Here is a 23,542-nt window from a genome sequence, read left to right as displayed (position 1 = left end):
AATCTGCCCTGTCACGGCCATGGAGGCCGTTCATGAACTCACTGTCTGTCCTGCCCCGGCCAAGGAGGCCGTTCATGAACTCCCTGTCTGTCCTGTCATGGCCAAGGAGGCCGTTCATGAACTCACAGTCTGCCCTGTCACAGCCATGGAGGCCATTCATGAACTCACTGTCTGTCCTCTCACAGCCAAGGAGGCCATTCAAGAACTCTCTGCTTGCCCTGTCACAGTCAAGTGGTCTGTCCATGTCTCTGCTCCGCCATGGCTTCCTGCTCTGCCTGCTCCGCCATGGCTTCCCGATCTGCCTGCTCCGCCATGGCTGCCCGATTTGCCTGCTCCGCCATGGCTGCCCGCTCTGCCTGTTCCTCTTCACGGGCCTGGCCCTCCATCCCTCCTCCAGTTCCACCTCCACTCCACCACCCTCCTGGACTTTTTGGGTTTTGTTTGGGCGTCTGGAGCCGCCCTTAGAGGGGGGGAAATGTAATGTGGTGTTTTGGGTTGTGTTTCTTGTTCATGTTTTCATGTCTTTTATTTTGGAGTTTAGTCATGGTCCCTGTTTGTGTCATGCTTCCCTTGCCCTCATGTATTCATGCCATTGGTTCCTCTGTTCATTGTGTCATGTTCTGATTGGTTGTCTAGGTCGTGTGTCTTGTTTCCCATTTGTTTGTTCTTGTCATTTGACCCTCATGGTCTGCTATAAGTAGCCCTCATGTTGCCATTGTCTTTTGTCGTGTATTGGTGTTGTTACCCGCTGTCGGTGAGTCAAGTCTGTTCATGCCTCGTCAAGTCTGTTCATGCCACGTCAATTCTGTTCATGCCTAGTCAAATCAAGTCAAGTCAAGTCTGTTCATGTCAAGTCAAGTCTGTTCATGTCAAGTCACGGATTATTGTTTGGATGTTTGGATCACCTTTGTAAATAAACTGCACTTGGGTTCTCACTTACACTCGCCTTCAGTGGATGAATCGTTACAGTTAATTGGATTTTTTTACAGTGTAGTTAATTTAGGCATCAACTCTATCTTAAAACTCGCAGAAATGTCTCAAAATTAGTAAAAAGCACTAAGAAACACAAAAGAAGTGCTACAGATGGAGGTTTAACATTTTAATATACATGAAAGTACATTCATGATTTAAAGAAAAACATCAACATAAGTTCAATACAAACTTTGGTCCAGTACATCATTACCAAATATCCAATGACATGATGAATAATGTACAAATGACTACATTGTTGAGGATATTTCTGCTGATCCTTTATTGCCATCTGAATTCTTCACAAAACAAAGCATTTAAAGCAGCATTTTAATTTAATTTTCTTGACTAGAAAATGGTGATAATTCTTGGTTCTTCTTATGAAATGAATCCATAATGAGTCAAATAATTTAGTCCTTCATTGATTCTGGGTAATGTAGAAACTAAGACAATAAATCAAGTTGAATATGTTAAATAGTTAATGAAATATATAAATAAATTATGACACCAATTTCTGCATGGCATATTAATTTGTCCTGAACAGCAAATTATAAAGATTTACATGTGAATGCTCAATAACATAAAATCAACAGTACATTTGTGTATATAGTGTTGGGAGCTGCAATGTGTCCAGGAGATTTTCAGATACGTCACTGGGTTTGTAAACAGCGATTTTATACTGTACTGTATATTTCAGCCTCATGAATGGAAATTTGCCATATGTGACTTTGTATTTATGGCAGGTCTATTGTAAATGCTTTATTGCGAGCAGTCCAGATATCAGCTTTATGCTAAACAGCCGGCTGACCTGAGGCACACTCCACTCATTGTGGCCAGCAAAATAAAAAGAAAATGAGAAAAAAACATATTGATTCACATAAATACCTCAAAGCAATTTTCTAAAGGTGTATTGCTGGAATATAGCTTTTCCACATTGCAGGCTGTCCAGTCAATAACTGACTCTCCAATATGTGAAAAACAAAGAGAGGAAAACTACTGACGCTTCTGAAATACACTGTATGACACCATAAATATCTTTGTAAATGGTGTCTGAATGTTTACCTTTTCCAGGTGAATGGCTACGATGTTTTTTATGGCCACACATTAATGCCTTTCACTCTCGATGCAACCCTGCTTTTGGGAAACTCAAGCTAGTATAGATAAAACATACATTTCCCCACTCAGTCAGGCCCTAAAACCACCATGGACCATTTCAGCAAAACACAATCAATTCGATCAATAAGAATAAACTTACAGTTATATAGTATGTGTCAGAAGTGAACAAACGCTATATAGTCAATGTGCTATCAGTGCTATGTTTTGATGAGTGCTTTCCTTAATAAATCAGAAGAGCAGTGTGTCTCTGAGGACTTAACTGTAAAAGAACTAAGCGGTAAGAAAATAATCAATTAATATCAAGCTATATATTATCAGTGAGAATTCAGGCCCTGTCTTAAATGATGCACTTACGTGGACCTGTGACTTCATACCCTTCATTGCATGAGTTTGTGCCATAGGATGTTATGTTTGTCATGTATTTGTTGTGTTTTCTATGTGTCCTTTCGCAACCTTCACAGCAAACTACTTTTTTGGAGCTTATGTGGCATTATGTCACCAAAATATAGATTATGAGGAGAAATACAAACAAACATGCCACAAGAAAAAAACACAAGGATGGCAAGATATGTATGTGTATAATGATCAGTGTTGAAGTATACCCTTGTTAAAAAAGAAGTACACTTTAGCATACAGTTATAAGAGCACAGGAATAATATTTTAAAACAATAAACTTAAGCGTGAACTGAATGTGTACTGAAGTTAATTGCATGGTCATTGCAATTAAATAAAAATTTAAATAAAATACTTACATATTTACATTTATATTAAATGCAATTATTTATAAAAGTACTTTTAAGTAGGACTTAAACATATCTTTATATGTAATTACATAATTATGTCTGTTGTATTTGAAATACGGTTAAAATGTACTGCATTTATGTTAAACTAAAACATCCCTACTGAAACTTGCATGTAATATATTTGTATTTATATATTTGTAACGATGAACTTGCAATTTAGAACATTTAAAATATACAAACATATGATATTTAATAATACTACCTTTAAAACTATAGACAAGTACGTTATGTGCTTTATTATGTTAGTGAACACATTAAAATAAATGTTCTTATTTAAAGGTGACATATCATGAAAATCTGACTTTTTCAGGTTTTAAGTGCTATAATCAGGTCGCAAGTGCATCTACCAACCAAGGAAACGTGAAAAAGATTAACCCAGTAACTTTGTTTAGGTAAGCCTTTTTCTGCAAGCGTCTGGAAAAACGAGCGCGTCTGATTTCGCTCCCCTAGTGACGTTGCAAAGGGATCTCATTATAATATTACCGCCCCTTAATCTGTAAGTTTCCACCCACAGTGCCGCCATTTTGATTTTGCAAGCGACAACGGTGTACTAGTTCTAATGCCATGGTGAAAGTTTGAGCAAAACATGCTAACTGTTCTGTCTTTGGCTGCAAAGACGAGCACAAAACACTGTTTAGAGTCCCAGCCTCAGAGGAGACAACAGAGCAGTGGATTTATTGATTTATTGCTGCTGCCACACAGATCTAAAATAAACATGCAATTTTTTTCCCAGCTGTGTACCTTCACAGACATAACCGACTGTATTTGTAACTCGTGTGTGTTTTTAATGTAAACTTGTGTTTGAATGAAAACTTAGTTTAGTACTCACATGCTGTGACAGCTCAGAAAACCGTATATCTGAAGTTTAAACTAATATGGTTTAAAACGCATGATTTCAGCTCGATAAACATGATAACCAGAACCAAAACATATGTTTTATAGCAGGTACGAGCTGTAATGGCGCAGCTCTGTTCTGGAAAAGGGGGCGGGGAGCAGCAGCTCATTTGCATTTAAAGTGACAAGCACGAAAAACAGCGTGTTTCTGCTTCCACTCAAAATAGGCATATTCAAAATGATATAATAAATTATCTGTGGGGTATTTTGAGCGGAGACTTCACAGACACATTCTGGGGACACCAGGGACTTATATTACATATTGTAAAAAGGGGCATAATTTAAAGCATGGCAAAAAAAATTTAAACGATGTTTAAAATGAACTTTTAATTTGGAATATTTTTACAAAATGCACTTTTTACACTTTTTACATAAGTGTACTTAAGTGCGTTAGGAAATATAGTCATGAAAGTGAACTCTTTTTAAGTACACTTAAGTGGCTTTTAATTTCATCAGTAATATACTGTATTATCTTCAAGTACAGTTTTTTAGTATACTACTTTGAATATTTTAAGAACACTGCAAGCTCACATTCAATACAATTAAGCACACTTATTTTTCACAAGGGTATACTAAACTAAGTGGCAACATAATCTTGATTAAATAACTTTACTAAATCAGTGATGTGAATACTAGATCAGAAACTTCAAATAATAATTAATAATTTAATAATAATTAAACTTCCATACTTCCAAATCATTTCATACATGTTACTAGATATCTGACATTTGCAGAGTGTGTCAAAGTGTTATTATTCTAATAACTAGATGATGTTTTGGCCACATAAATATGTATATGTATTTTTACAAATGCTACTTACAACATGCACATAGTTTAGTATAGATCCACAGTCCAGTGAAAGTGCAAATGAAGATCTGAATCTATAATTCACTTGGATAGCTTTGGCAAATAAAGCCATTCCGCGAAGGACACAATCTGTTTATATTGACTAACATTTAGATAAGTAAAACAAATTACACCTCTCACACAGAGCAACAAAATGTGTAAATTATTGTACATACCAGTTTGAAAGAGGATACATTCTACTCCTAATCAATGACAGAATGTTTATATAGTCATGATGCCGTATAATAACTATTACATATTATCATTACATCTGTTTTTAAATGTATACATTATACACATATTGCTAGTTCTGTACCTTCCTTTAAAGAAATAGTTAACAAGAATACTCATGTTCACATCGTTCCAAATTGGTATAACTTTCTTTCCTTGGTGAAACACAAAAGGTTGTTTTTTTTCCATGCAATTACAACAAATAGCAACCAAAACTTTCAAACTTCAAAAAGGATGACAAAATACTATAAAAGTAGTCCATATGAGTCATGTGCATATTTCATGTTTTTTGAAGCCATACTATGTTCATTAGAGACTGAATCATTATTTTGAGTCAAATGTTTACAATGAATCAGTTACAGTGAATCAGATCAAAATGGCTGTCTAATTGATCCATTTGCTAATCAAACGGATCTGTATCAATTTACTGATTCATACCAAGTAATTAAAAGCTCACTGCAGGAAGATTTTCAGTTAAAAATGACATAAATTCCATGTCAAGGCTATTTCAGAAGACTTGAAATGAAGCACACAAGTCATATGCACTAGTTTTATGATAATTTATGGTGCTTTTGTGTTCCATAGCAGAAAGAAAGTCACAGGTTTGGAACAACATGAGTGATGATGACAGAATGTTTATCTTTAGGCGAACTATTACTTTAATAGTGAAAAGAACCAAAGAAGTACATTTCTTTTTTTGTTACCAAGTCACATATGACATATCTTGTCATAAAAGGACTATGATAAGAACAGGCCTCCTCACTCAGTATTTCATTATAATGTCTCTCAGAGAGAACCTTGCTCTAATTGGCAAAAATGTCTTTCTGTGCCACTGAGAACTCACCACATAATGGCCACAAAACCAGCATGTTTAATTGGCCATAATCATTTTAGCAGTGGTTAAAACAGCAACGCAATTTGCGATGATATTTCTCATTACATGGTTCTCCTCTGCAGAGCCCAGCTACAGTAAGCCTTTCCTTAATATGTTTCAGTCCATTTCTGTGTTTAAAGAAGACAAGTGGACATCTTTTAGCAATGAGAACTTGGAATGTCACAGATTTTCTCGGTCCAAACCTTAAATTCAGTGCTCTCAAGCCACCTCTGAATGCTTGAAATGTAGGTAGGTACATTGCCTTATAGTACATCCGACACATTTAAATGGTCTCTTTCTGTTCCAAACCGTGTTTCTTGTGTGGTTGATAGGTGCTAGCAGAGCCATTGCTCAGGATAGACCCTTTAGTAATGCCTGTACTGACAGTGGACAAAGGAAAACTCTCATAACTCTCGGGTGGCCCCCAGCAGCGGCACCTTGAAAGCAACGATTTCAGCTCCTTCTGGAAGTTATTGTTTAGGAACCCATAGATCACTGGGTTCACACAGGTCGACGCCATGGCGGTGAGGTGACAAGCTGAGAAAATGGTGTCATGCTGGCAGACGGGAATTGCTTCGTGGTTCCAGTCAAAAATCGTGTTGAAAACATTCAGTGGCAGCCAACAGAGGGCGAACGCTGCTACAATCGAGGCTAGCATGGCGTTGACTCGCTTTGAGCCTTTGGTCTTCTTCTGCCGCCCACCTCGAGCCCTTTCGACTATGTCTTTACGGCGACTCAGACGCAAAAATATGCGGAAATAACAGGCGAGAATGAGCGCCAATGGTAAGCAGTACTGGCACAGCAGCAGCGTTGTGGTATAAGTAAGTCGATTCCCCTCAGATGGCCATTGTTCAATGCAGATGAAGTGATCGCTGAAGGGGTTGAATGGAAGACTGAGGTTGTGGAAGGGTGAGTTTGTGAGGATGTTGAACGAAAGGAATGGAAGGGAGATAAAACATGCTACGATCCAGATAACCGCAACAGCCAGGTAGGAGTGTCTGACGACTGGTTTCCAACCGGTAGGATGGATGATGAGCTGGTGCCTTTCCAAGGCAATGAGAACCATGGAGAAAATTGAAACCGTTACGGACATACACTGAACGAATGGCGTCACCTTACACAAAGCCTCGCCCAAAATCCATTGATCCATAAGGGTGTAGATAATGGTGACCGGTAAACACACCAAGCAAACAAGGATATCAGAGCATGAGAGATTGACGATGAAGATGTTAGTCACATTGCGCATCTCCTTTTGTCGTGTGATGACTAAAACCAGGCAAGTGTTGCCCACCAGGCCCACTGCTAACATGGTGCTGTATGCTACGATGAGGGAAGTGGTGCTGCTGAGGGAGGTTGGACAGACGGGATCCTCCAATAACCAAGAGCCAGAGCTGTTGTTCAGATGAGACCGCTCCATTGCCGTCAGTTGCTGCAGTATCTCTTGAAATGAACGATGACCGCTCTGTCTGGCTTATTCTCCTGGGAGGCGAGGAAATGAAGCGGAACTGTCCAGCGCAAGGCTGCTCCTTCCCAACACCAATTTTCTTTTAGTGCCCAAGTTGTCTCATCTTATTTTTTTGCATAGCGCAGAACTGTTGATCTGGGAGACCTGAGGACAGAACAATAAAAAATAGCTCTCAAGATCAGAGGAAAAAAACCGAAGCTGCAAAACATTACAACAATATGACCCCCCCCCGCTCAGAAACATCATGCACATTCAAACTGGGACACGTGCTCCCTCAAGATATTTTGAATGCAGCTTCCAAAAAATATGATTATCGTAAGTTAAAAACACTCACACACAAATAACTGCTGTTCCAAAACGCGTAAAAGTGTAGTAGTCTATATGTAATGGTAATGGGCACCAAAAACAAAAAAAGGATGAACAAATTAAACAGAGGCAGTGTGAGAATACAAAAAGTTTCATATAGATTAATATTTATTCAAACTTGAAAAACATGAATAATCTGAGACTCAAAAATATTACATTCATGAAAAAATTATAGACAAAAAAGGGACAAATTCTCATCTAAAAACATCCAAATTAGCAAAAATGCAGAATACAAACTTCACAAAAATATACCAAAAAGAACTCAAAAGAAAAAAACATCAACAAAATACCTGCAGCCCTCAGGCCACACTCCTCACTGCAGTAACAAATACAAACTAACTCCATTAAACAAAGACAGCCAGCCAGCACCATTACCCTATGGGGAGGGACATATTCACATACAACATTTAACATTTTCCCATAAACCTCAAGTGCAGAAGAAACATTTGATCATATCATTCAGAATTAACAATCTACTCTCTTATGCAATAAAAAGAATAATTTACAATGCAGTGAACAGAAAAATATAACGGGAGCAACTCGGCTGCATTATCCCTGAAACACCCATTCGCCATTAACCATTGGTACATTCTCAAACTTAGCAGAACAAAGAATTTGTGACGGTCACACTATATGGAAGCCAATTTCCACCGCTGAATAAAAAAGTTAATTGTAACCTTTTATCTCACATTTTTTTCTTTTTTCTCAGAATTGCGTGACACAAACTCAGAACTGCATGCTATAAAGTCAGAATTGCTTGATATTTATCTCACAATTCTGAGAAATAAAGTCAAAGTTGTTATATATACAACTTGTTTTACTTGCAATTGTAAAAAAGTGTTTGTTTTTTTTCCAATTCAGAACTGGACTTTATAACTTGCAATTGCAAGTTTATATCTCACGATTTTGAGAAGAAAAAAAAACTTTTTTGAGAATTGTGAGATTGTCACGCTACGGTGAAATGAGGAGCTCACGACGAGGAGATGAATTCAAATAGTATTTAATATAATTCACACGAGGGTAAATCCACAAAGGCAAACAGGAGACACATGTAGCACATCATATACAGCAACATTAATATGGACGAAGGACAACTGAACAGGCTAGAACTAAAGTAGGGGTACTAGTGAGGGACAGACAGGTGAGGAGGATTAATTAATAATGACTAAACGAGAACAGGAACATAACCAAATAAGGGCACACAGGAACTAAACTAAAACAGAAGACAGGAAAACGGCAACTGAGTCCATGAGTCTGACAGTTCGCCCCCCTCCCGGAAGGTGCGACCTTGTGCCGCAGAGAAAAAGGGAGGGACGGGTGGGGAGGACTTAGGCGGAGGACAAAGGAGCGGATGTGGGATGGTGACAGGGGATGGCAAAGGGCTGGCAGAAGGGCAGGCAGACAGTACAGAAGGAGGGTCGGGTGGAGGACCGACTCCCAGGAGGAGGAAAACAGACAGAGTCCAGGGAGGAGACGATGGAGGGAGGAGCCATGGAGGAAACAGGAGGAGCCAGGTCGGATCAGATGGAGGCAGGAGCCAGGGAGAAGACAGGAGGGAGCCGGAGGAGCCAGGCGGGACCCAGATCCCAGCCAAGAGGGCAGCCCACGGTGGAGCCGACGGAGGGAGGAGCCATGGTGGAGGAAGGGCTGATGGCTCCAGGGGCCGACCGATGGCGGCGGAGCAGGTGGTGGTGAAGTCCGAGGCAGAGACAGAGAACTGAACAGCCAGGGTGACGGGGAGGACCTGGAGGGCCAAGGCGGAGCAGATGGCTTCGGCGACCGAGGTGGGGATCCGGAAGGCCGCAGTGGAGCCAGAGTGACAGAGGACCAAGGTGGAGCCAGAGTGACAGAGGACCAAGGTGGAGCTGGAGGGAAGGAGGGACGAGGTGTAGCCGGAGGAGTGGAGTCCCAAGGCGGCGGATGGTTTACGACAGACCAAGGCGGAGCCGGAGGGACGAGGGAGCCCAGCGGTGCTGGTGGACTGACGGGCCACGGCGGAAAGGAGGGAGCTAGGAGCCATGGTGGAGCCGCTGGGTCAAAGGGCCGAGGCGGAGTCTGGGACTCAGAGGCTGGAGGCAGAGACAAAGGATCCTCCAGCCAGGACGCAGATGGAGACGGGCAGACCCGCGGCGATCCCACCGCACAGATGCTGGGCTGAGGGTGTCTTTTCTTTAGTCATTTCATTACTTGAACACATTCTCTTCATCTCCCTCTTTGTATTCAGCACATCCAACACCAAAGCAGTGAATTATGAAATATTCTCTGGTAAATCTCTTTTTTGGACAATCTAACACTCAAAAAAAGGCAAATACATCACACAGGCAATGGTGGCGATGGTGAGGACTGGTGCAGAGGTGGTGGGAGAGGGATGCTGGGCGGGAGTTCAGGATTATCAGGGGGCTTAGGAACGGTGTGTGCTGCCCACACTCGATGGCGTGGTGAAGATTCACCCCAATCCAGAACAGAGACTTCAGTGTCTTATCATCAAATGGGCAGGTCGTGGCGAAAAAAATTAAGTCTCTGGCGAAGTTCAGCAGGTCAGGGTTAGCACGGGCAATGAAGATGAGTCGGGAGGTGTAATAATCCATTTTAAAAAAACTGACAAAAATGAGGAAAAATAAATGGGGAAAACACGACGGATAATCTCTTTCTTTTTTGTGGGTCATTCTGTCACGCTATGGTGGAATGAGGAGCACACGCCGAAGGAGATGAATTCAAACAGTATTTAATATAATCCACACTAGGGTAAATCCACAAAGGCAGACAGAAGACACACGTAGCACATCACATACAGAAACATCAAGCAACATTAATACTGGACGAAGGACAACTGAACAGGCTAGAATTAAAGTAGGGGTGCTAATGAGGGACAGACATGTGAGGACGATTAACTAATAATGACTAAACTAGAACAGGAACATAACCAAATAAGGGCACACAGGAACTAAACTAGAACAGAAGACAGGAAAACGGCAACTGAAAGAGAACACAAGTTCATGAGTCTGACAGAGATGTAGATAAAAAGTAGCAATAACCATTTTCATTTTTTTTTTTTGTGGCGGAAATGGGCTTCCATAAGTCTACACTTTGTCAGTCCAATCAAATTATATATTTTACCCACCCTGACGCTTATACAGTCGCATAAAAACAGGAAGCATTTTGTTAGAAACCAGAACAAAATACAGACCCTTTCAAGTGATCTACATTAAAAGTAAAGCAAAGCTTATCTCTTTGTTCACAAAAATACCCTTATTAGAAAAACAGGACAGTGACAGACAGAAGCTCCTTGTTCTGTTCTTTGATATTCTTTTGTTCTGCTCTTTTTGACATTAGGCATTTTATTACTTGAACACATTCTCTTCATCTCCCTCTTTGTATTCAGCACATCCAACACCAAAGCAGTGAATTATGAAACATTCTCTGGTAAATCTCTTTTTTGGACAATCTATCTAACACCCCCCAAAAAAAGGCAAATACATCACACAGGCAACAAATGCATTATACATTTTAACTCTGATTGCAGCTTGCGTCATGAATTTTTAATGCATCAGCAGTGATGTTGCCTGATGAGTGTGTATTTATAAGAAAAACATCAACATTGTAATAATAGCAGACAGTGTGTATCTCTAACAGAGAGGAATTCCATTCAGACAACACAATGCAAATAACAACATGATTATGCTCGAACGAATGTGCTTGTGCTAATGCTTGACTTCACAAATGACGTAACCTGCCCACTTATAGATGCCGCTGTTGCTTTAGTGTTTGGTTGGTGTTACATGTTTTTAGAAATATTTACGGTAAGACAAAAGCTACAGTTCTCAAGGGAAATGTTATAGTGGAAGCGTGACAGTGTTAACTATCAACATGGCATGAAATCAGATGGCATGATGTCTTTTAATTTTCATTTTACCACCTCACTATCAAGGCAACAGCAGTAAAATGACCTTAGCATCCATAAATTTATTCAATCTAGAAGACCTATAGTCATTACTAGAAAAATTAATGGTAGTAATAATCATTAATATCTTAGTAAATCTATCCATCTATCCACTGAAAAATATACATACTTTGGACCAATTAAAAAATATATATTCTTATTTGTATGTATGTATTTGTTTTTCTCAAATTATATTTATGGTTCCCTTTCATGGGAACGTTGGCGTGTTTTCAATGTATGCTTCAGACACGGGTCACGATGAGGCGTTCCCCATAGCGACCCCTAGAGGACGCAGTGTCTCATTCCCTACTCAGGGAACCATGGTTACATAAGTAACCTGAGATGTTTTGTTTAAAACATTAATATTAATCAAAAATATTTATTTCCCAAAGAAGGTGAATAAATAACATGTATACAGAACATAGAAATAACCAACTAAATGATAATAATAACTGGTATTATACAAAATATCTTAACCCAGTAATTGACAGAACTGGAACAGACTTACATGATGTTATACAATGTTGTTATGAAACTGTTATGAAACTGCAGTCTAAGTGGCTAAAGCTCAGGGCTGCTGGTACCTTGAAGGTTTCTGGTTTGAGCCCCACAGCACCATCGTGCCGCTGAGCAACACACTTGTTGCACCAAAGGCACAAACACATATAAAAGGCGTATATATCCAACACTGGGAAACTCATACTTGTCTGTAAAACAATTTGAGCAGAGAACCTGATAATTAAAGCAGCACTTACTCGCCCTCCTTCTCTCCATCTGTCTCAGATTTTCTCCATCCACTGATGCTTCTTGATTTCTTAAAGCTTTCTTTGCAGTAATAGCTACTGAGCCTGCATGTAAGCACACTGGCAGGTAATGAATAACCCAGTAAGGTTTAACAATGGGTGAGAATCTAATTATGAGCAGAATCCTGCCGCTTTAAACCCATCTCATTTCCTCATACCCACGTGAGACTTACAGCTAAAATACATTCAGCTACATATAAGAATAAATCCTTTCGCTTTGGCCTCCGCCCGTCTCTTTTGGCTAAGAAAATAATGAGCCAATTATAGTAAATACATTGCAGTTAATAATTCCTTAAGCAATATCAATATTCAAAGCAATTAATAACCTAAAAGTAAAATGTGCAATTTCAGCGCCAAATGGAATTGCAAAAATAATGGCTCTGTCGCAAATGTCTCCCAATCCTCCTCCGAATCTGCTCTACACTGCATGGGCTGCTAAAAAACAAAGGGTCACACTCGTTAACAGTCTTTAAAACTTGAAATTACAAATCAGACACCTTACTGGAGAAAGTGTCTTAATCAGGGAAACATCCCTGATTGAACCGAATGAGCCTCCCAAGACTTCGACAGGAGAGGAATAAGGAATGTAGAGTGCAATTCTTCATTCAAACAGCCAAATGACATTTAACAGCAGACGCCATATGCAATTATTGCATAAAGCCTGAGAGATTACATAATCACCATGACAATAATGGCTGTGATTGCCATTAATGAATAATTCATTAGATTATGTGCATTTAAAATTATTTATGATTGTAAACTGTCATTTTGAAAATGTTGAAGGTTTTTTTTTTCTTTTTAATTTAATCCACATGAGTAAGGCCAGTGTGGTGCAAGATTCCTCTCCCTCTGTTGTATCGCCTTTGGAACCCAATGCAACAAAATACTTTTTATGTGTCCTCTATTCAGTGCCTGATTAGAAATTATACAAAATCACTTTACAGTGTGCTTATTCTTAATCACAATATTAACTATTTCATTATTTTGTTTTACATTATATGTCACAAAATAATACAGAACCTAAAAATGGTAAAGTGAAACATTTCCCTTTCTTTGTGTTTTCAGCCTTCGGTTCCCTTGTAACAAAAAAAGTAAACTTTAGCATACATTTAAAAAGAGTACTTATAATGAAAATAATATACTTTAAATATAAGACGCTTAAGTGCAGACTGAATACATTATTTTCGGATACTTGATTACATGTTATTTACAATTAAAGTGTATTATAGTTTACATTCATAGTAAAATTCAATTAGTTTAACTTTAGAGTGATTTTTTTCACCCTAATTGAATTTTAGGATTTAAGTACATTTTTATATGTGATTTCATAATTACTTCTATTGTCTTTGAAATATGGTTCAAATGTACTGCTGTATGTACTGACAAGCATTTATGATAAACTAAGACTCAATCGTCATTTCTATTGAGACATATGTCATGTTTTTAAATATAACTGTAATTACACATTTGAAATTATCAAGTTGTAATTCAGTACATTTAAAGTGTATAAACTTTAAATGTGTAATATTGAGTAACACACTACAGTTCAACTTATAATCAAGAATTTCACATGTGCTTTAGTATGTTAGTCAACTCAGCATGTCAAAATGTGCATATGATTTAAATGTACTTTAAAGTAAAACATTTAATTTGATATTATTACAAAGTGAACTTTTAAAGTGTACTTAAGTGTTTTAAGAAACATAGTCACGAATGTGTCTGTCTTTATGTACTTTTAAGATTTCAAGTGACTACAATTGTACATTCCCTTTTGTAACAAAAGTGATACAAAAGGGTATCTTTGTACTAAAAAACAAGAAAGCAGAGGAAGAACAGTCTTTCATGCATCTGCCATTGTTAATCAGTAAATATGACGGACCTCAGCCATGTTTTAGCACTGACACGGTCACTATAAACTATTGTTGTATGAAAATGAACAGCGTGCAGTTTCTTCAAAAATTCACCGTTTGGGTTCTACAGGAAGATAACGTAAAATAGGTTTGAAACAACATGAGGGTGAATAAATGATGCAATTTTCATCATTCCCTTTAAGAAAAACACCATCATCCTCTTTATGGAGACATTCATCTCAATACAAATAATAAATAACTAGCTTCAGTGTAATTAATATAGAGCCTACAGGGTTATTGCAGTTAACTTACAAGTGACAGTAAATCAATCACAGAGTCTCAGCCCAGATGTGCCTCACATATGGCAGATAAGCGGTAATAAAGCTCATTATTGCCTCCTCAGTCCCAAATCTCTAACCAGCCCTCTCTAAAGGACACTGATTGTTTTCAATTAGGAGGCTAGACTCTGCCAATGAATCTCCTCCTGGGTGAGAGTGTGTTGCAATGAAGCAGAGATGTTCTGTTCAATATCTGAGACAAAGAGCGCATGATGCACCACTGGTTGCACACAAAGGTTAAAATCTCAACATCTTCCCCATAGAGCTCTCAATTCAGTCTCCATGACTCCTCCATTCTCAAATAGACAACATGGCAGGACAGAGAGTTCTGACCAGCCAAGATGTGCTGATGCCTTAATTCAAGCACCTGTAACATGGGAGTAATGTTAGCGTAAAATGTTGGCTTCTAGACCTAGCTGGTTATTAGCTCTATCTGTTGGTTTAGCACCTATATATATATATATATATATATATATATACAGTATACTGTATATAGTAGTGCTGTCAAATGATTAATCGTGATTTATCACATCCAAAATTAAAGTTTTTGTTTACATAAAATATGTATGTGTCCTGTTTATTTATTATGTATATATAAATACATACACATGCATGTATATAATTAAGAAAACTATGTTATGTTTATATATTAAATTTATTTATATATAATATAAATTATATAAATATATACATGTAAATCCATGTAAATATTTTTTAAATATATATTGTATGTGTGTGTATTTATATATACATAATAAATATACACAGTACACACACATATATTATGTAAACAAAAACTTTTATTTTGGATGCGATTAATCGCGATTAATCATTTGACAGCACTACTATATATATATATTCTGGATGGAATAGGTTGTAAAAGACATTTATTAAAAAATAAAAAATATATGGTTCAGCTGTGACCAAATAAAATAATTAAAGAAATAAAGAAATATTATTATTATTAATATTATTATTAATACAATTTGGGGTCAGTAAGTTGAAATGAACTAACTTTTATTTAGTAAAGATGCATTCAAATGATGAAAAGTTGCATTAAATTTAAAACCTACAGTATAGACTTGTTTAAAAAAAAAAGAAATGCAATGATGTTAAACATATTTAATTAATTATAAACAGTATAATGCAATGAAAGCACTGCTATTATGAATATTAATGAAGAATTTTGGCATAAACATGTAAATTACTATGAAATGATTGTCAAAGAAAAGACAGTGATATGAAGGTAAAAATATAGAAAAATAAAGGTTTATTCTGATATTAGTCATCAGAATTGTCCTGGATTTTTAAGTCTTCTTGCAGACAATCATTTTAAGTGCCATTTAGTCAACTAGGTGACTACGTCACATGGAAAATATACATAACTGGAAATTAGCGAGCTTCAAGTACATCATGAAGCTCAGTGCAAGTCCAATACGGTTTCTACAAAAAATACTAAGCAACACAATTGTTTAAAATATTGATTATAATAATAAATGTTTCTTGAGCAGCAAATCAGCATATTAGAATGATTTCTGAAGGATCATGTCACGCTGAAAATTCAGCTTTGCATCACATGAATAAATGACATTAACATATATTGAAATAGAAAACAGTTCATTTAAATTGCAACAATTTGTCACAATATTAGTGTTTAACTGTATTTTGATCAAATGAATGAAGCCTCGGTGAGCTTAAAAATTTCTGAAAAAGATGGCAGATTTCTTCGCTCATACTGTGCCATTGAAATGAATGGGAATGCCAATGGATCTCTCCAGGTATTATAGAGCTGATTGTTAGAAACTAGCTGCCATGCTCCAAAAAACTTCCGTAAGATGAATTTCCAGCAGGGCTCTGAGCTCATTTGGACTTTGCTGGCGCAGTAGCTGAGACCAGCTGAAACTGCAGGTCCCTGTTGAGCATAGACTTCTGTTTTGCCAGAAGTGCAGGTATGAATTTTTAAGAGGTGCTTCGTGAGTTCATGGCTATGAAAGCAAAATGAAGTAATGTTGATACTCAATGTACTTGTAAGTTACCACAAGCAATGGCTTATTTCTGTAATGTGATAGTATAGTACCTGGTGTGTGTTTGGAGAGAAAAGTGACATTGCCTATTATTTCAGCATAGGAAAACATGCCACATCGTGCAGGTTTTTCCATCGCTCTGTGACACTTGAGCTTCAGAATCCTGTGTATTAGCATGCATAACACAAGGAATGCCTATATTTATAACAGAGCTCACCACGTGGGGCGTTAGTGGGGGGGTTTCAAGATGAGCTTTGCTTTGATAGCTGTCAGATGTAGCACATCCGACAGTGCTACAGTCAAAAGAAGACATCCCATAAACATGCATGTTTTATTAAAGTTAATGAACAGTGCCGTGGTGTGAAATGTGGACAGACATTCATTAGCGGTTTCATAATCTAAAGGGGAAAAATCATGATTTGCATTCAAATACAGCACATTTTAAACATGTCTCTGTGCCTGCTGAGCATTTATTGAAAAGAAAAACAGCATGAGCTTTACTAAACAGTGGGGTTCAAAAATCTGACACTGCTTTGAACATCTGGGGATTTTGTCCTTAAAGGTCCCCTGAAATGCTTAGAAACACGCAGCGTTACTCTATGCGTTGACGTCATTTTAACTGAAACAGGAAGACAGGGCGGGACATATCAAGCAGCCCCGCCCCTTTTTAAAATAGCCAATAGCGTTCGTTTATATCACAGCTTGGGCTAGAGCCGTTCAGAGCCATTGAGCTCCGTAAAGCCGCATTTGACAGGGTATGCCAGCCACAATCTCATCCATATTGCTATAAAATATAGCATTCTGTGTAGAATTCAAATAGCTCCGATACATTTTGTGGTCTGCGCCGACTCGCGCATGTGATCCGCTCCGTGCTATCGTGTCTCTGGACCGGAGCAGAGTGTGTGTGCGCTGCGGTGGTTAGCGTGACACAGCGCAAAACCAGACTTCTTTTTTTCCTCAATGGAAAGCATATTTATACTGTTTGAATCGTTCCCTGTCCCCTATATAGTGCACTACGTGCCATTCACTGTACAGAAAATACTAATTCTGTGGACAAGTGACCGATTTCAGCCGCGGCTTCAGCGTCTATTTTATAGTGTAGGGGGCGGGGCTTCAGATTCTAGAGAGCATTTGATTGGACAGAAAGTTTGATGAGAAGATGAAGTACGATGTGACGTCAAAAAATCGTTGAGCCGTTGACGAACTGCAAGCTTTGAATGCTTATATCTTATGCGAATTTTGTCACTGTTTTGGAGCACACTGCCTTATAGATAACCTTAGATAAAAGACTAATATATTGATATTAATACCCAAAAAACTTTAATTTTGATTTCATGGGGACTTTAAGATCCTGGTTTAGGACCAATTTAAAACAAAGAAAAGTTGGTAAAATGATGATATATAAGTATAATAAAAATAAAATAAACAATTACATAAAAAAATTACAATGAATACTTTAAATATAACATTAAGTAAAATGAATAACAAATTGATAAAACAATACATACAAAATATATATTAAATAAATACACTATTAAAGATTCTGCTCTAATCACTAATGCACTATTTAGGTCATTTAATAAGTAATTCTGTTTCAATGGTCAACTTTTTATACAGAGACTCAGATGTTCTTGCTTCCATTAAAGCAGAGGTTTCTGATCTTTTGCAATGGACTCACAAATATGATCATCCTCATGCGAGGGACCCCCATCCTACATTTAAAAATCTAATTAATATTGCGAAAATGGTCATTCTTCATCAGGGACATGGCAAATACTGAGAGATTCTGAAATGTATGTCACTTTTCTAATTCAACTTCAATTACTTCACTTGTAATTCGGGTCATATCGTTTGCAACAAAAAGCACTGGATCAAATTAGAAGAAAATAAAGCTTATATAAGTGACACATCTCAAAATCTCACTTCAGTTTTTTCTTAAAGACACTTGATATCCCAAAGGAAGTTCATCTGAAAAGTTCATGCTGTACTCCCTCTTCTCAGATCTTACTTCACCGCTATAACGAGAGAAACAAACTAGTTTTAGATCAGAGAGGCAGCCATCAAAGATGAAAGGTGGCTCATACTGCACCTGCACTCTATCAGCCATCTCACTTTTAGACTTCTACACCATCTCTTACACGTTTTAACAGAGAGTAGTAGGAAGAAGGCTAATAGACCTTATTTTGATACTAAAACCACATATGCGACAGCTAATACTGCCTCTCCACACAAGCAATACTTATCTTGTCATTCTTCAAGCAATTAAGTTCAACCATCCAGTCAAATTGAACTGTATCACATGTCAAGTCAGATGAATTGTTTAGCAGTAATAAAAAACCTAAAAATCAGGGAGCAAAGACTTGGGTTAAACCATTCCACACCTCAGAAGCAAAGCTCAAATACTATTTAAATACAGCTTTTCAAATGAGTTATTCTAAGTCAAAAGGGACCAAAAAGAAAATCTGGCATCAAATGCAGAATTCAAAAAAGAATAGTGCAAAGTATGCGATCAAGGACTAATACTAAAACGTATTTTTAAGATGCTCTGAGACTATATAAGATCACAGTAACAACATGGAATGAGAAAATATATCTTGGTATCTGTTTTACTGAAACATTTTGTTTGTGAAGGCCTCAAAAACTATTACACAATATCTGTAGAAATAAGCAGATAATAGAAAATGTTCCCTGTCAAGCCTTGCCGAAGTTGATCTGATCTGCATTCAAAATGTCACAGAACATATATAGCTTACATTTGTTCTTTTTTGCACCTGATTGTGCACCTGTGGTACTCGTGCACTATTTATAGCTGCATGCCTCTTATAATATCTTTAGTTTTCATGTCTTTGGCAGGTGATAATGAGTAGAGTTGAGTGTGAAAAAGCAGCACTTGCCCATTTCTCCAGCGAGTGTGAAGACAGCGCATGAGAATCAAAGCTTTTGATGCATCGGTGTTTGTGTCTGTCTTTGATACCTTGGGTTGTTAGGGATTTATGACCTTAGAAACAGCTCTGAAGGGAAATACAGCCCAATTATAATGAGGACAGCAAACCGGTTAGGAATATCTAGCACTTATAATATTCACATGGTGGAAATGAGTTTGAGTATTCACTCGTTGAGGTGTTTTTTGTTTTTGTTTTTTTCAGAACAGAGCACTTGTGTTAAGAGGCCGGCTCTTACTGAAAGAGCCATTAGCTTGAGATGAAAAGATATTTACATATTTCCATTGTAATAAATGTGAAAGCATGAATAATGGCTATGAGACTGAAGCAAATCCTGGTGTACAGAGATTCGGGTTTTCTTTGCTGTCTTGAATGAGAATGAGGTGATGTAGTAATTAAGCAAATCAAATTCATTTATTCAGCATACTTTGTTTATATCACTAATAAGCATATCTGAACTATGATGAACAAGCATGCACAAATAAATGTTGTTTATTAAAGTTTCTGATTAAATGTACCGGTAGCCCTAAAAACAACTTAATCTCTCTTGCAACACACATATACACACTCACTTAAGAGATGTCATTAAGATGAACAAAATAGAACAGAAAATCAGAATAGAAGAGAACAACAAAAGAACAGGAAAACAGCATAACATGCTAGAATTTAACTATATAGAAAATAACAAAATAAACCAACACAGAAGAATAGAATAGAATAGAATAGAATAGGTCAACAAAATAACAGGACAACCGAATAACATAACAGAATTAGTCAATATAGAATATAACAGAATGAACCAACAAAGAAGAATAGAATAGAATATGTCAACAAAAGAACAGGACAATAGCCTAGCATAATAGAATGTGTCAATATAGAAAAAAACAGAATAAACCAACACAAGAGAATAGAATAGAATAGAATAGAATAGAATAGGTCAACAAAAGAACAGGACAACAGCCTAACATAATAGAATTTGTCAATAAAGAAAAGAACAGAATGAACTAACACAATGAAATAGAATAGAATAGAATACAGCAACGATTATTTTAAATATAAGATCACTGACAGGACTGAACGGTGAACAAATTATCTGATCGGAACATCATCGGAGTCTCCAACATAATATGCATAGGCACGTGCACGACTTAGAAGAAGTATGTAACACCTTTCAGAGCCTCTGCATCCAGGAATGAGCGAGGCAGAATTCATAATGCCAGAATATAAAGATCATTTTACCATGAACCGAAGACGCTAAATGTTTCGGTAAGTTCCCTTCATTAACACGCATTTGTGAAACTCTGTTCAGGCGCATCTTACCGTGTGTGACAGGCGCAAATCCCGTCTCCGTGACTGCAGCTCGATATCTTCTGTGCAGGAGTAACTGGTGGTTTGAGGAGCTGAGGTTTATCAACCAAACCTGAGGCGCAAGAAGGAGGTGCCTTCAGATATCGAGCGCTCGAGAGACTCGTTCGCACATGGACTCGGTCTATCTGTTGACATTGGCTTCACTTTCTTAATGTTTGGGGTTCCAGAGACCGATATGCTATGTATAATAATAATCATTGAAAAATGACCCAATTATATTCCCTTCAAAATCTTTTCTTCCTAATTAAAGCCCACACTGAAACTGCTGCCCTCGATCACATGTATCACACAATGTCCTGTAAAAAAAAAAAAAAGATGATTGATGTCAAAAAATAGTTCACGTTTGATACTAGTAAGGACACATTTTGAAAAATACAATGAAACAAATAGTTTGTATATATTCTCGTTTTTTTTTCGTACCTGAGCTCCTTTATTTCATGTGGAACTTTTGGAACATGTTGAAGTTGATATCTATTTAATACCAGTTCTCATAAAATTAAGAAATGTCAAGTGCCATGCATGCTTCCATGTTAATTATGCATTTTGAGCTATTAAAGAGATAGTCCACCCAAAAATGAAAATGCAGTCATGTTATACATACTCACCCTCAAGTTGCATTTCTTATGCATTTCTTTCTTTTGAGAAACATGAACAATTTATAATTTGAACAGTGTTGGTAACCAACCAGGTTTGGTTCCCATTCACTTCCATTGTATTAAATGGAAGTCAAAACTGAAACTGTTTGGTTACCAACATTTAAAAAATATATATATCTTCATTTGTGTTCCAGAGAACAAAGACAGTCATGCTGGTTTGGAACAACATTAGGTTGTGTAAAATTACATTTTGGGATGGACTATCCCTTTAACGGGCTCAGGTCTCTCAGACAAAATGGTCAGATGTCACTGGATAATAAAAACTCCTTACAGCTCAAATTAATGTTGCTTTGAAAGACTGCATCTTGCTCTCCAAATGTTTCAGGAAACATTTTAAAACCAACTATATATGTTTTGGGATGTGGTTAATAATGATTTGAATGAAATGTTTTGGAAAGTGTATAGGCTATGTGTATGTGTATAGGCTATGAGGAATAATCAAACTGACAGTTAGGCCTATGTAACAGATATCAATAATGGGTTCAATGAACTGTACACTTTAAAAGCACTGTGTGCAAACATAATTTATTTTTTTTAATGGTTGGCTTTCATGGTTGATTTTATGACAGCAAGTCATTTATACTAAGAATAATGGATGGCTTCATAACTGGCAAAGTTATGCATTTTTCACAACACAGACTTGGTGTTTAACAAATTAGAGAAATACACAATCTCACAACAAGCATATAATGTATAACAGATGCCATTCTGGTAAGTCCCATAAACAACCACATTAAGACACAGTTAATCTTAAGACATCAAGGAAATGTAATGCTTATAGAGCCGGTGGCACACACCCATTAGAGCAGTGTCATTAAACACACACTGTGTTTTCTGGAACAATCCATATTACTCTTATAGAGCCTTCTTGTTCAAATGTTTAATCTGTTCTGCAGGTTTTATCTGGACCTACCTGGGGCTTCCTGGTGCTCTTGTAATTGACATTTCCAACTGATGTTGTTTTTTTTCCATTCACAGACCACTACTCAGAATGCTCTCTTCAAATCTTTATACTTCTGATTTCCGGCCTACAAATGTGAGAGACCGTGACGTTGGTTCGAATGCGTTTGAGGCTGCAGTGTGGATTCATACCTTGAAGTTGTTACATGTTCCTCTAAGCCACAGGACAAAGGTTTATTTTGCCATGATGTTCATAGATTAACATCTTATGTGGGTCAAAGAAAAAAAATAGTCCTATGTCCAATTTTCTATCCAAATAACAGGGAATGATGGCTGATAAGTGTGTTGTGCAAGCCTCTAACCCCAGTCCTAACCTGGTTGCATGACAGGAACATTGTTTTTGGACCAAAACGATGTCGATTCTGCTTGGTGAAATCAAGGTAAGCCCAGGGTGCTCACAGTTCTGATATCAGGTATATTCATCATTAAAGGTGCTGTCGCATTAGTGAAGAAAAAAAACTTCAAATAGCATTTTCTTGTAAAATGTACTCCAATAACCTTTGCTTTATTTACAACTTTTAACAATCTTTTTTTACAGTGTACACTGAGCAAAAATTGTTGTAGGATTTACTTGGAAACAATTTTCACTCATAAATTGCTAGTAACTTTCACAAATAATTGCAAAGAAATGACAAGCAAGACTAAAATAAATGTAAAAATGTAAAAGTAGAAAGATTAAAACAGTATTTTCTTGTAAAACGTACTGTAATATTCGATGTTTTATTTATAGTTTTGAAAAAAATCATGTTTTACAGTGTATTAAAATGATTTTGGATTTTGCCCACGAAAATTCGGCGGAACGATGGGTAAATATGACTGTATCTTAAGGCAGTAATCCAATGCAAATCATAAGTTCCTACCATAATCATCATAATAATGAACACTTCAGACAAATTCTACCAAACTATTTTGTTATTTTAATTTCATATATATTTTCTGGAAAAATGACTATGAAAATGTTTTGTTGTAAGCAAGTATCTATGGCATTTATGATTATTTGTGATTATTTGTACGATATTTACCATCTCTTCATTCTAGAGAAGCTGATAGTTAATCTTTAGAAAGTAGTGAATAACCACATCAGTGTGGAATGAATT

At 37.1% G+C, this 23,542-nt stretch overlaps 1 protein-coding gene across 1 annotated transcript; it reads right to left on the bottom strand.

Moving 5' to 3' along the window:
- Nucleotides 1–6,016: 6,016 nt before the first annotated feature.
- LOC107698094 (neuropeptide Y receptor type 1-like) lies at nucleotides 6,017–20,825 on the bottom strand. The gene is made up of 2 exons (XM_016499005.1): nucleotides 20,782–20,825; nucleotides 6,017–7,342 (listed from the first exon to the last, which is right to left on the bottom strand). Exon 2 carries the CDS (start codon nucleotides 7,148–7,150, stop codon nucleotides 6,017–6,019), a length of 1,134 nt encoding a protein of 377 aa, XP_016354491.1. The 5' UTR covers nucleotides 7,151–7,342; nucleotides 20,782–20,825.
- Nucleotides 20,826–23,542: the final 2,717 nt, after the last annotated feature.

This window comes from Sinocyclocheilus anshuiensis, unplaced genomic scaffold (assembly GCF_001515605.1).
Source record: "Sinocyclocheilus anshuiensis isolate Anshui unplaced genomic scaffold, SAMN03320099.WGS_v1.1 scaffold1163, whole genome shotgun sequence".
NCBI classification, from domain to species: Eukaryota; Metazoa; Chordata; class Actinopteri; order Cypriniformes; family Cyprinidae; genus Sinocyclocheilus; species Sinocyclocheilus anshuiensis.
This window is presented reverse-complemented; position numbering and strand designations above follow the sequence as displayed.

Coding starts and splice junctions, on each gene's coding strand:
- LOC107698094 (XM_016499005.1), bottom strand. CDS start 7,150: ATGGAGCGGTCTCATCTGAACAACAGCTCTGGCTCTTGGTTATTGGAG.